Source organism: Sceloporus occidentalis, unplaced genomic scaffold, assembly GCF_023333645.1.
Source record: "Sceloporus occidentalis isolate IW3139 unplaced genomic scaffold, rSceOcc1.0.p SCAF_2, whole genome shotgun sequence".
In the NCBI taxonomy this organism is placed as follows: domain Eukaryota; kingdom Metazoa; phylum Chordata; class Lepidosauria; order Squamata; family Phrynosomatidae; genus Sceloporus; species Sceloporus occidentalis.
The window spans coordinates 257,916,526-257,929,597 of NW_028316982.1; the positions used below are offsets into that span (position 1 = coordinate 257,916,526).

The window sequence follows — 13,072 nt, forward strand, 5'->3', positions numbered from 1 at the left end:
ATGCAGAACATGAAGTCTGTGAAGGGAGGCTCCTCTATGTTCCACTGTGGAGGCTATGGAAGAGGACCTTTTTTGCTGTCTTCTGCTAGTTGTTGAATACATTCAGAGGCTTAACTGGTGTTGACATCAATTTCATTCTGGCAGCTAGTAGAAATATGGCTCTTAATTTAAGCCTTTCAGGCCTAATTGAATTCAGCAAAATCTGCATGTTTATGGTTTTAATTTTTTCACATTATTTTAATTGGTTTTAAATTACCTTGCTTTGACTTTTCAAATTGCTTAATTTTTTTTGTTAGTCTACTTTAAATTGGCTAAATTATTTTTATTGTCCAATATCATGAAAGACCATGATCAGTCAGGACATAAGCGTTTTAATTAAATAAATAAAATTTCTGCTGCAATCAGTGGTACTTTTAGTGATTTTGGATGCCGGACATACTGATGGAACAGAGCACTCTTTAGATGGTTATGCATTGTTTTAAAAAGTGCTAAGCTACCCCCTCCTTGTGGAAGGGACAGGTTCAGCCAAGAGTTCTTGGAGCGTGGGAGTAATTTTTGTTAATTCCTCCTGAAGCTTCTGGCAACAACTCCCACACATTGTCAAAGGTTGTATGGTCCTCTGGAGTAGATTTTTCAAAGGAAAAATGAAGGAGGGGGAATTGTATCTCTTCCTTCCTCTACTAAAATCACTAGTTTTGTGATTCAAGTTCTGCTCATGGGACTCTGAATTTAACTTGTAGTGTGTTTAAGCATAATAAAAACACTTCATGTTCATTTGTACAGGGCTTACATTTTTGTTCACATACAGATGTTAAAATTTGCTTTACTATTCAGGTTCCCATGGGTGAACTACCAAGATGGAAATCTCAACATCTCCATTCCTGTTTTTAGCATTCATGGAAACCACGATGATCCCACAGGGGTAAGGATGTTAAAAGAAACAAGACAATAAGTTATTGGATACACTGATAAACCTGTATAGCCAGGAGTGTAAAATGTACAGCCCAGCAAATGTATACTCAAGTCCCTAAATGAGATTAAGCATGTACTTGCAGCGTTGATGTTTAAGTAGAATACATTCAGTAAAAGATTTAGGGCTTCCATTAGAAATTTCAAACATTGGATTTTTTTAAAAGTGATTTATTATTGTCAAGGTACATTCTTATTAAGAGACTGAAAATAAAATTGTGGCTGAATAATTCAGTTCCTTTTTTAAACATAGCATGAAGCATGATTTCCTAAAAACTAGTATATAAGCTTTTTAGTTGGATTTAGTTTACTCTATTTAATAGATCCACAGATTTACTAGCACACAAGATATTTTACTGCATTGTACATGTACATATATCTTTGTTATTCATTGAATGATCTGGTGAGGAAAATGATAAATTTTTCTAGATGAATTTTTTTTACCTAGTTGAGTGCAGGCTGTTGGCAACCTGTGACTGTAAAAGATGGGTTCAGTTGCCTTGAAAACATATATGGGCTTTTTCTTTAATGTTTTGAGTATTCAAGAATTAAATTAATCTAATGGATGAATAAACCAACCTATGAGAAATGCACATTGATTGTCATTACTCTGTTTTATCTATCTTATAGGCAGATGCTCTTTGTGCTTTGGACATTCTGAGTTGCGCAGGGCTTGTGAATCATTTTGGACGATCCCAGTCTGTAGAGAAGATAGACATTAGTCCTGTTTTGCTTCAGAAAGGCAGTTCAAAAATTGCTCTGTATGGATTAGGTAGGCTTTTAAAAAAAGATTTAATAAAGGTGTGATATCTTAAAAGAAAGAACTCGACTGGTCTTCCAAAAACAGAGTATACAGCAGTTTTCTCAAATGGGATGTTTTCCAGATGTGCTGGATTACAATTTGCGATTGTGGGATTATAAAAGTTGTTACCCAGCACACCTAGAGGGCACATAAATGGAAACAGTTGGAGTATATTTCAGAAAGAAGACTAGACATTAATGTAATAATACTAATGCTAATGATTATGAAATATATTTATTTGAATGAGTGATCTGGGGTGAAGGTAGCAGAGCTTGATCTGAGCCATTGCAGTGGTTTCTTGAATTGAAATTCATTTTTAGTTTCTACCAAATAATGAATTCAAATGGTACCTCAGCAGCTTACAATTGAACCATTTATTTCCTTGGCTTTTGTCTGTAAAAGCAAAATAAAAGTCAGCTCAAGCATGGCCATGAAAAATAGATTGTAAGTACATTAGATGTACAATTGTATGCCTATCTGAGGTCTTCAGAGGACAGTATATACAGTCAGCCCTGCACTTTCACAGGTTTAACATTCGTGGATTTGATTATTCACATCTATGTGTGCTCTCCTTGTGCCAAAGAATGGAGGGAGGCTGGACGGGCGAGCGTATGCACTACTCTTCCCCCCCCCATACTTTGGCTGGAATGCTTTGAGGGAATATGCGGAGGAAGGCGGAAGGGGTATGCAGGTGCGCATGACCCTCCCACCTTCCTCCACTTATTTGTGGTTTTTCACTTTTGTTGTGCTGCTCTGTTGTGTGAGTGTGATGCAGCCATATGATGAAAGGGGTGACACGTGACTTGGCTGCTTGCCCAGTGACAGTTGTACATCTTCCAAGTGAATGAGCAAGTGACAAATTACAATGCTTTTGTTCCAAACTGTGTTGACCAGCTGGTAACTTTTCTGCAAAACTATGCTGTTCTCAAAATGATTGATCATTAAAAATCCATTGCCTGATAATTCTTCAATCACATCTGTTCCAGGGTCTATTCCAGATGAAAGGCTATACCGGATGTTTGTGAATAAGCAAGTAACCATGCTGAGGCCAAAGGAAGATGGAGATAGTTGGTTTAATCTATTTGTAATTCACCAGAACAGGTACAACTGCTGCTCATTAAGGTGATAGATTGTTTTGTTGGAACTGTAAAGATGCATGGCACACTACCCCAGTTTCCAAACTACTTTTGAAACATGCCACAAACTCAGAGGTGTCATGTACTGTGGTGTAGGGACATGGGCAGCATCCAGATTATAAAGATGTGGTTTTTCTGTGTTTTTCTAAATTGTTCCATCTGAGCAGCATGTTGCACCACTGAATAACACAGGCTCACATATTTTCCTTGATTCAGTAGATAGCCCATGACCAAAGCTTGCTCTTAATCTCTTGTCTATTTGGGAACCTGGCACAGACAGGTTTTTCTTTGGTCATGCTGTTCACCCTGTTGTCCTTTGAACTTTAATTTACTTGGACCCCAAGTAGTCACTATCTGCACTGAATCTGCATTCAGCAGTTTTCATTTCTGCACAGGAACAGAATTAAATCATAGGAATAGTATGACCATCTTTTGTGTAAAGCATCTATTTACAGCTTAGCTAGGATTGTAGCTTTAAACACTGAAACTATATTTTCATTGGTCCTTTCTTAAAATTCATTTGGGACAGATATTTTTGACAAAGTGATAGTGAAATTTGAATATTGTAGGAATATGCTATATTTTTTAATTTGGGTTCTTTAGGGTAGCATGCAAGACTTCATTTTTTTTGTTTCACTTGGATTGCTTATTTCCTTTGGTGCAGGAGTAAACATGGAGCTACAAATTATATTCCAGAACAGTTTCTGGATGATTTTATTGATCTTGTGATTTGGGGTCATGAGCACGAATGCAAAATATCTCCAACACGAAATGAGCAGCAGCTTTTCTATGTTTCTCAGCCAGGAAGTTCAGTAGTTACATCTCTGTCACCAGGAGAAGCTGCCAAAAAGTATGTTCATTGCTTTTACATATTGATTTGTGTTTTTATGCACTGTTAGCAAGGGGCTTGCTTACTTCTTTACATTCCCCATGTTCATAAAGTGATTTATTTAATGCATTCCAGGCATGTTGGTTTGCTGCGCATTAAAGGGAAAAAAATGAATATGCAGAAGATTCCTTTGCAGACAGTGCGGCCTTTCTACATTGAAGATATTGTTCTTGCAGACCATCCAGACATCTTTAACCCTGACAATCCTAAAGTAACACAAGCAATACAAGCTTACTGCATGGAGAAGGTATTCTTTTTAATGAATTTATTTCCAAAACACACATCAGAAATAATCCAGTTTGAGACCACTTTAATTGCCCTGGCTTAATGCTAGGGATTTCTGGGAACTGTAGTGTTGTGAGACACTTAGTCTTCCCTGTCAGAGAGCTCTGGGGCCATAATAAAATACAGTTCCCAGGATTCCCTAGTACTGAGCCAGGGCAGTTAAAGCGATCTCAAGATGGATTATTTCTGCAGTGTGTTTTGGACTCATGTCCCTAATGTAGCATACATTTTTGTTCTAATTTAATGTTAAGATTAATTTTACCTGATTTGGTTTCCTGTAGAGCATAAATATAAATAAATTATTTTACATTTGATTTCTCAGTTTATAATATAGTGCCCAGGTAGAGCACTGTTGGTTTTTGATCAATGCTCTGTACCAAAAAGAAAGGAGCCAGATTAAATGGCTTGGGCCCAGAGTACTTGGAATCAATCATAGAATCGTAGAGTTGGAAGAGACCAGTAAGGCCATCCAGTCCAACCCCCTGCCATGCAGGAAATCCAAATCAAAGCATCCCTGACAGATGGCCATCCAGCCTCTGTTTAAAGGAGGACCGCCTCTCCCCATATAATCCGCCCTGCACTCTCAGGTCAGGTGGGAGACAACTTTTGAGAGTTCCTAAGGTGAGATATATAGCGTCTGCGCATAGGGCTTTTTCTGTCTCGGCCCTGCGGACTTGGAACTCTCTCCCTGACGAGCTCCGCGTGGCCCCCTCCCTCGAGTCTTTTAAGAAAAATCTCAAGACTTACCTCTTCCGCCAAGCTTTTCCTCACATGTCCTAATCTATATTCTCTCCTATGTATTGTGTGATTTGTTTGATCGGAATCGTTTTATTGCTTTTTTTTACTGGTTTTAATTATATGATTGAATGATGGATTTTAATCGATGTATTGTACTGTTTTTAATATGGGGGATTGTTGTTGGTATATTTTATATCTGGTATCTTTGTACTTTGTATTTTTACTATGTTGTAAACCGCCGTGATCGAAGGAACGGCGGTATATAAATAAAGTCTCCTTCCTTCCTTCCTTCCTTCCTTCATTCAAATAACTACATTTAATCTCATTTTAAAAAATAATAGCCTTAACCATTATTCACATAAGAGATGCTAATTGGCTAGAATAGTATGTTTGTATCAATCCACTTCAGTTTTTGTTTTGTTTTGTTTGTTTTTTTAAAGGTTGAAACTATGCTGGACAATTCAGAAAGAGAACATCTTGGAAATCCCCAACAACCAGAGAAGCCTCTAATAAGATTGCGAGTAAGATTGGGCTAATATATCACTATGTATTAAATAGTTTATATAATTTATATACCAACCATCTGGTTAGTAGGTTGTGAGAAAAGATCCTGCATTGGGAGACATGTGTACCACTTACCACATAGTTGCATTTCCATAGCTGTGTCTTCTAAAGCTACTCATCTGCCACTCGGGGTAGCCCTCCCCAACATGGCCAGAGAGCTGTGGGATGATTCTCTGATAGGCATTGATATACCCTGTGATAAGCATTTGAACAGACTTTTGAGTATCCTGCAAGCTTTGAATATCCTTGCAAGGTGTCCAGCTACAAAAAAAATAGCCAGTCTTGTCCCTGCTCAGCCCCCCCCCCCCCCCCAATTCTCTGACACCATGAAAATGGCTGCATTAGAGAAGGGAACTACACTGTTTACAAGGTAGATTTGGGGGTGGGTTTTGATCATTACATTGTTTGAGCAAAATTCTGACCTCAACAGTGATCATGAAAGTGAGTTGCAATGGTGTATTATCTAACTTAAACATTTGTAATTTACTAATACAGTGGTACCTCGGGATACGAATTACCCAGGTTACGAAATTTTCAGGATACGAAAAAAATTAATTTAAAAAAACTGTTTCGGGTTAAGAAAGTTTTTTCGGGTTACGAAAAAACTTTTGGTGCTTTTCGGCGCGATTTCGCACCAAAAAGCGGCTTTTCCCCATTAGCGCCTATGGGGATTCGGCTTGCGAAAGCCTTTCGGGTTACGAAATTGACAGCGGAACGAATTAATTTCGTAACCCGAGGCACCACTGTACAATGCCAGCCATGGTCTTGAATAATTTCAAAGCTCAGCATACCTTTTATGGTTTGTTTCTTGCTTAGTGGACTGACAGCAAGTGAACTTGGGTGCATGCTTTGTGAGGTGGGATAAAATTGTGGCTCTTGTATGAAGTAATGATGAATTAAAAATCCACTTAGCTATTTAGAAAGGAAAATACATATGGGTGTAGGTAGTGAAAACATATCTTGATATGCCTAATGTTTGTCCAATATTTTTATTAATTATATCACATAATTCATAACTGAAAACAAAATATTACATATTACACATCAAATACACAATTACACAAAAATGCACATCAACAATTTGCTAAAAAGCTTCCCAAATGATGAGAGATCAGCTCAAGTCATTGTATTCAGATAGACATTAATAGATCTTTCTGTTAAAACATAAAGAGAATTAGTGGTTAAATCGTACCATTTTTACTATTCCAATCTTTTTAGAATTAACATAAGCACTACATAATCATGTCTCCCATGAACAAGTAATAGCCAAATCATATGTCTACAAATCTAGGTTAATTTATCAAATCCATATTGTAGATAATCTGAAGTTGTTCCCAATATCTGATGAATTTACCAATATGGTAAGTATTCCCTAATATTTGAACAAAAGAATTCTTGCTGCTGTTACCATGTGCCAACAAAGTCTATCAATCTCTTTCTTGGCACTCCTTTCAAAATGAAATAGACCTAGTAGAATCAAGTTAATTTTCTTTAAAGTAACCTGCATTTTTGATCTTATCATAAACTAGAATTTTTTCACTTTCTTATACCTCCAGCACATATGGTGGAATGATTCATTTTCTTTGCCATACTTCCAACATAAATTATTGGTGCCCTTAAATCTTTGCAAATTTGTGAGGAGAGAAATGCCATCTGTGCATCATCTACCAGAAATTTTCTTTTAAGTAAAAACATTTAGTATTACAAATGTTGTTCTCCCATAATTTCTTTCAGTTGTCCAAGTCTATACTATCATCTATTTCTCTAGTCCATTTCACCATGCAGTCCTTAACTAATCCTTCCTCTAAATTATAAGTAACAACATTCTGTACAAGTTACCAGTCAGATACTTAAATCCTTTCAGCAAGTGTTCTTCAAATTCGTTCTTTTTAAAGTCAAATCCTTAATTTTTTCAGTTTTGAACATCTCAGAAATGTGTAGCTATGGAAACCATTGAATGTTGAACCCTTCATCTAAAACTTCTTATTTACTCTTAAGTTGACATGGCTCTCCATTGGACGTCAGCAGGTATCTGTATGTTAGCCACTTCCCTTGTTTCCACAAAACCTTAAGTGATTCACCTAATATTTGGATGAACTATTAAGAATAGAATGTCTTCTGTGGTATAGCATATACATTAGCAAAGTATAGACTGTGTGGCCACCAAAGATAATTCTTGTAGCCCCACCCTTGAAGCAAAAAGTGTTTATTTTATTTATTTATTTTACCAAAAATGCCCCCTCCAGCCCTAGTGGATGTGGGAGCTACTTTCTCCACATCATTTTTGACATGCTACTGGAGCCAATGTGGCAGGCTACACGGATCAGGACTGAGAACTGTTGCAGTGTAGTGGTTAGACTTGGACTAGCATTCTGAGAGATGAGAATTTCAATCCCTGCTCAGTTATGGAAGCCCATTGAATGGCCTTCGGCAAGTCACACTCTTTCAACCTTAGAGGAAGGCAAATGTAAACCCTCTCTGAAGACCCTGTCTTGCCAAGAAGACCCTGTGATAAGCTTGCATTGTTGGAAATGACTTAAAGGCATACAGCAAACAACAAATGTTATTTTAGGCCCACAAGAGGGCCTTTTTAAAAAAAAGTGAACCAGTAAACCAGAGGTTGACTGGATGTTTGAGAACTGAGAGAACAAAATCTTGGTGCATTTTGAGTTTAAATTTCTCCCCCAAGGGTGTGTGGCATATTTGATAGGCGAGTTCAGTCCCTGAAGTCCTGTGAGAAGGCAATGTAGCCTCTCATGTCTATCAGTTGCTATCTGGTGGCATTCAGTATGACTATCGAGATCGTTAAGTATTCATAGAATTATAGAGTTGGGAAGGGATCCCAGTGATCATCTAGTGCAACCCCCAAATGTAACCCGCACACTCAGGTCAGCCGGGAAGAATTTGCTGAGGGTCCCAACTGTGCAATATGCGGTGACCTCGCAAAGGGCCATTTCCATTTCGGCCCCAAAATTATGGAACAACCTTCCCGATGAGCTCCATTCCACTGCCTCCCTAGATCTCTTTAAAAAGAATCTTAAGATCTTTTTCTTTTGCCAAGCTTTCCCCCCATGAGATGTGACATCATGTCCTTTCCCCAATTTTGTAAGGTTTTATGGTTCCTCAACTCAGCTGGCTGTGTAATTGTTTTTAATATGATATTTTTATACATTGTTTTTATCGCTATGTATGCACTTTGATGTTGGAATTTTAATCTGTACACCGCTTTGATCATTGCGGAAAAGTGGGATAGAAATAAAATCTATTATTATTATTATTATTATTATTATTATTATTATTATTATTATTATTATGCTAAAGCACTCCTGAGAAATGGCCATCCAGCCACTGTTTAAAGATCTCCAGAGAAGGAGGGAGCCCACGACTCTCCAAAGCAGTCCATTCCATTGCTGAATAGCTTTTAACCACCAGTAGATTCTTCCTGCCTTTATGGGCAGAAATTTACCAATCTATTCAACTAAATGATGGGCTTTGAGTTTTAAAGATGTCTAATGCAGATCCTACTGCTCACTCTTTTTTTTCCTTTTTTGAAGGTAGATTACAGTGGAGGCTTCGAACCATTTAGCGCTGTTCGTTTCAGTCAAAAATACATGGATAGGGTAGCTAATCCAAAAGACATCATCCATTTTTTCAGGCATCGGGAACAAAAAGAGAAAAACGGTAAACAAAAATAACCTCTGTAGATTCTTCAGACTTGTAATTAAAAAATATTGTTCATAGGGACAATAGCACTTACTAGTAGAATTTTTTTTTAATCTTTGGAGTATTGTCTCCATAGACATATTCCCTTAAACATTGTTTCCAGCAATTTCTTTAAATTCTGCTACCTTCCTCAGTTGCTTATTATAGTGGGCCCTTGGTATCCTCTCGGATTTGGTTCCAGGACTATCACCACCCATGGATAACAGAATCTGTGGATTCAAAGGCGCATTACAGACAGGCCCATGAGGCACCATCATTGCGCCGTCATTATGTGCGAAGGACGGCACTTCCTGACGTGCCTTGCCCCTCGTGCATAATGACTGCGTCAAAATGGCGGTGGCCGTTCCACATGGCTGCCGCCAATTTGAAGTAGGTGACGCTCTGCGTCCACACGTCGCGCGGCAGAAGTGACGCCGCAAGTGTGCGATTAGCGCCTCGTGGTGTCTCTTCCGGGGCTGAGGAAGGAGCGCGATTTTTGCGCTCCTTCTTTGCTGCGTCCGGGAACCACGCGGTTTGGATGCTGTGGTTCCCGGACGCAGCAACCAGCAGCGGCACAAGACTGCCCCTTCTGGGCCGTCTGTAACGTGCCAAAGATAAGCTATTGCTTGTCTGTAGATGTTCAAGTCCCATTAAATAACGTGGCATAATAAAATAGTATCCCTTATATAAAATGGCAAAATGAAGTTTTTTTGGTGGGTTTTTCAGGCTATGTGGCCATGTTATCTGGATGCCAGCCATGAAAGCCTTCGACTTCACAAAATGAAGGTTTGCATTTTGGAATTTATGTATTTTTAAAATATTTTCAAACCGTGGATGCTTGCATACGTGGATATGGAGGCTGATTGTAATTGCTCACTGGAATGTCCAAAAACTGGACCTCAAGGACAAGGGTGATAGAAAATTAATGAAGAGAAATGTCTGAAAATCTGTAGGAATAAATCTCTACATTCTATTTAAACGTTTTAAAAAGTGGTTTGTACGAAATGTTGCTCTAGCGGACATTTGTAGCTTATTCATATTTCTAGTGGCAAATCTGTACCAGTTAACCTCTCATAATTGCAGTTTTTTTGGTTTCATTTTTGCCTTGCATAGAACTATATAACAGTGTTTAACAAGCCATCTGATGTGCTGGGTCTGGATTTTTTCCCTAGTGTGGCAGGGACTGAATACCACATTTGTGTTGTGTTATTATCCTGTTCTCAAGGTTTCCTAAAAACCTGCTGTGGACAAGATTAGCTAATAGCTCACGGACCAGGAATGATCTGCAGATGACTACTGTGGGTAGTACTGACATAACACATTCTCTGTGTGTCTTCATTGGGACATCATATTTTCTGTGGGATGATGATGATGATGATGATTTTATTTTATTCATTTATATCTTGTCTTTCTCTTAACAATGGGACTGAAGGTAACTAACAACATATCCAAAAAATACAATTAGAGTCAAAGATACAGAAAATATGATAACTGGTACCTAGCAGAGATACAGTAGATAGTACTGTATTGACTGTAATATGATCCACACTGTAACTTTTTAAAGTGAGGGTGATGGCTGTGCTTCCTGCATTTAGGATCAGTGCTAGGTATTTGGGATTAGTGGTAGCAGTTGGTGTTCAGTACCTAGTAATATTCTTTTCTGTTGAGTGACATCATAATGCACATTTTTCTTCCCCGGACCCTACATCATTCATTATTATTACACAGGAATGACAGGTTCCCTTTGATCTAAAAAGGCAGTGTTGGTTAGGAATATATTGAATTGCCTTGGAGGGTGTTACTAAATAGATTATTTTCTCTGTGTATAGATTTATTTGATCAGGTTTATGAGGCCCTACTCCTCTTTTAGAGGGCAGCCTTTCACATGCCTTTATTAAAAATTAGAGAACCAGAGATTAAAACTCCATTGTGAAAAGGTGCAATTATATCTGCCTTTAATAATGAACATTTTAAAGCAATAATTGATCTAAATAGTATGGCCTAGATGTGTGACCTGCATGTATCACCAGTAATTAAAATATTTTCAGTCAGGGACTGATGTGTCACAATAATACCCTTTCAAATAAAGCTAAGAGGTATAACTATTTCAAAAATACAGTAGTTGTTGACACAGTCATAAATGGTGGTAAGAAAGCCTGACAATCTGTAATTTAATGGGCCATTTAGGGTTCCCCCCTCAAAATGCATTTTTAAATGAAGAAGAACGATGTTAAAGTTGCTTTCCACCAAGTTTTTTGGGGAGGCTTTTATAGACTTTTCCAAATCCCACCCTATATATGCCCTGCTTTTTAAATGTTTACAAACTGAAAGTTGCCTGGAATTTTCATTTTGATGAAGCAAGTGTCTGCTTCCTGAGGATTGTTTAGCAGTGCAAAATGTTTAGGCAGCTACTTTATGTGAAGACCACGTGAAGCAAGATTAAGTATTTGAATGTTCAAGCTCTGCAAAGTGCTATTTATTTTTTAAAATGAAATTGTTACAAATGGTTAAATAATTCTCCCCTTTTAACTCTTTGCTCTCTTGTGTTTTTGAAATGAAGAACTTCCTGTTTTGCTTAAAAGTTCAAAAGTTTTAACTATTATCTATTGAAGAGGTCAGTCGGAGTAACAAGTGTTTTCTTAAAATATACCAAAATTTGCTTTTTTTCTGATTTCTTAGAAGATGAGATTAACTTTGGAAAGCTGGTTCACAAGCCCACATCAGAAGGAACAACTTTGAGGGTAGAGGATCTAGTGAAGCAGTATTTCCAGACAGCAGAAAAGGTAAACTTAAATTGTCACTTATTATCACTTGTTTTAAGGTGTCATTTCTTTTTTATTTTTCAAGTATAAATGTAACAGTTTCAATGTGTTCCTCAAAGTCTTCTGTGCACTGCTTCTTCAATCTGAGAGGATTTGAAATTGCATAGGAGTGAGAGGAATCCTGAAGAACAGTAAATCAGTTAACAAAGCCTCTAACAAAGAAGCTCCTTTATGGAGACTTTTTTTTTTTTGCATAGATAGCCCCTCTCCTTTTTGTCATCTGCCTAGGTGGATACTTTTTAGCAGCGTCAGCATTGGGAGGATGGTGAAAGAGGGCTGAAAAAAACAAACATTTTTGGTGTTGGATTCTAGCTTCCCAGCTTCAATCGATCTTGGATGAGACGGATTTTCTGGACCCATTTCAAACCAGCTTCCGGGCGGGCTATGGAGTTGAGACTGCCATGGTCGCCTTAGTCGACGATCTCCGTCTGGGCATGGACAGGGGAAGCGTGTCCCTGTTAGTGCTTTTGGACATCTCACCGGCTTTCGATACCATTGACCATGGTATCCTTCTGGAACGCCTGAGGGAGTTAGGTATCGGGGGCACTGCACTCCAGTGGTTCCGTTCCTACCTCTCGGGTAGATTCCAGATGGTGCAGCTGGGGGACGTTTGCTCCGATAAGAGGGCACTTACATCTGGCGTCCCTCAAGGAGCGATTCTGTCCCCCATGCTATTTAACATTTACATGAAACCGCTGGGAGAGATCATCCGGAGACACAGGGCGCGGTGTTATCAGTACGCTGATGACACCCAAATATGTTTCTCTGTGTCCCCGACTGATGCAGTAACTAGGGATGGCATCTCTCCTCTAAATGCCTGCTTGGAGTCGGTAATGGGCTGGATGAGGGAAAACAAACTCAGTCTGAATCCAGAGAAAACGGAAGTACTGGCGATAGGTTCCCCGAGTCTGGGTGGTGAGATTTGCCATCCGGTCCTGAACGGGGTCATGCTCCCCTTGAAGGACTCGGTCCGCAGCTTGGGAGTGCTCCTGGACTCGTCACTCCAGCTGACATCTCAGGTGGATGCGACGGTCAGGAGCGCTTGTTATCAGCTTCAGCTGATACGCCAGCTGCGTCCCTACCTGGACCGGAGGGACCTTGAAACTGTAGTACATGCTCTGGTAACCTCTCGATTGGATTTCTGTAATGCGCTCTACATGGGGCA

The 13,072-nt window shown here is 38.8% G+C and overlaps 1 protein-coding gene across 1 annotated transcript in view; it reads left to right on the plus strand.

Moving 5' to 3' along the window:
* MRE11 (MRE11 double strand break repair nuclease) overlaps nucleotides 1–13,072 on the plus strand; it is a 39,161-nt gene that overhangs the window by 8,197 nt on the left and 17,892 nt on the right. Inside the window, exons 5-12 of the mRNA XM_089512831.1 lie at nucleotides 835–922; nucleotides 1,600–1,741; nucleotides 2,758–2,872; nucleotides 3,572–3,757; nucleotides 3,872–4,043; nucleotides 5,260–5,340; nucleotides 8,938–9,064; nucleotides 11,765–11,868. Of these exons, the coding sequence (XP_089368957.1) occupies nucleotides 835–922; nucleotides 1,600–1,741; nucleotides 2,758–2,872; nucleotides 3,572–3,757; nucleotides 3,872–4,043; nucleotides 5,260–5,340; nucleotides 8,938–9,064; nucleotides 11,765–11,868 (1,015 nt within the window). The remainder of the gene's footprint in view (nucleotides 1–834; nucleotides 923–1,599; nucleotides 1,742–2,757; nucleotides 2,873–3,571; nucleotides 3,758–3,871; nucleotides 4,044–5,259; nucleotides 5,341–8,937; nucleotides 9,065–11,764; nucleotides 11,869–13,072) is intronic.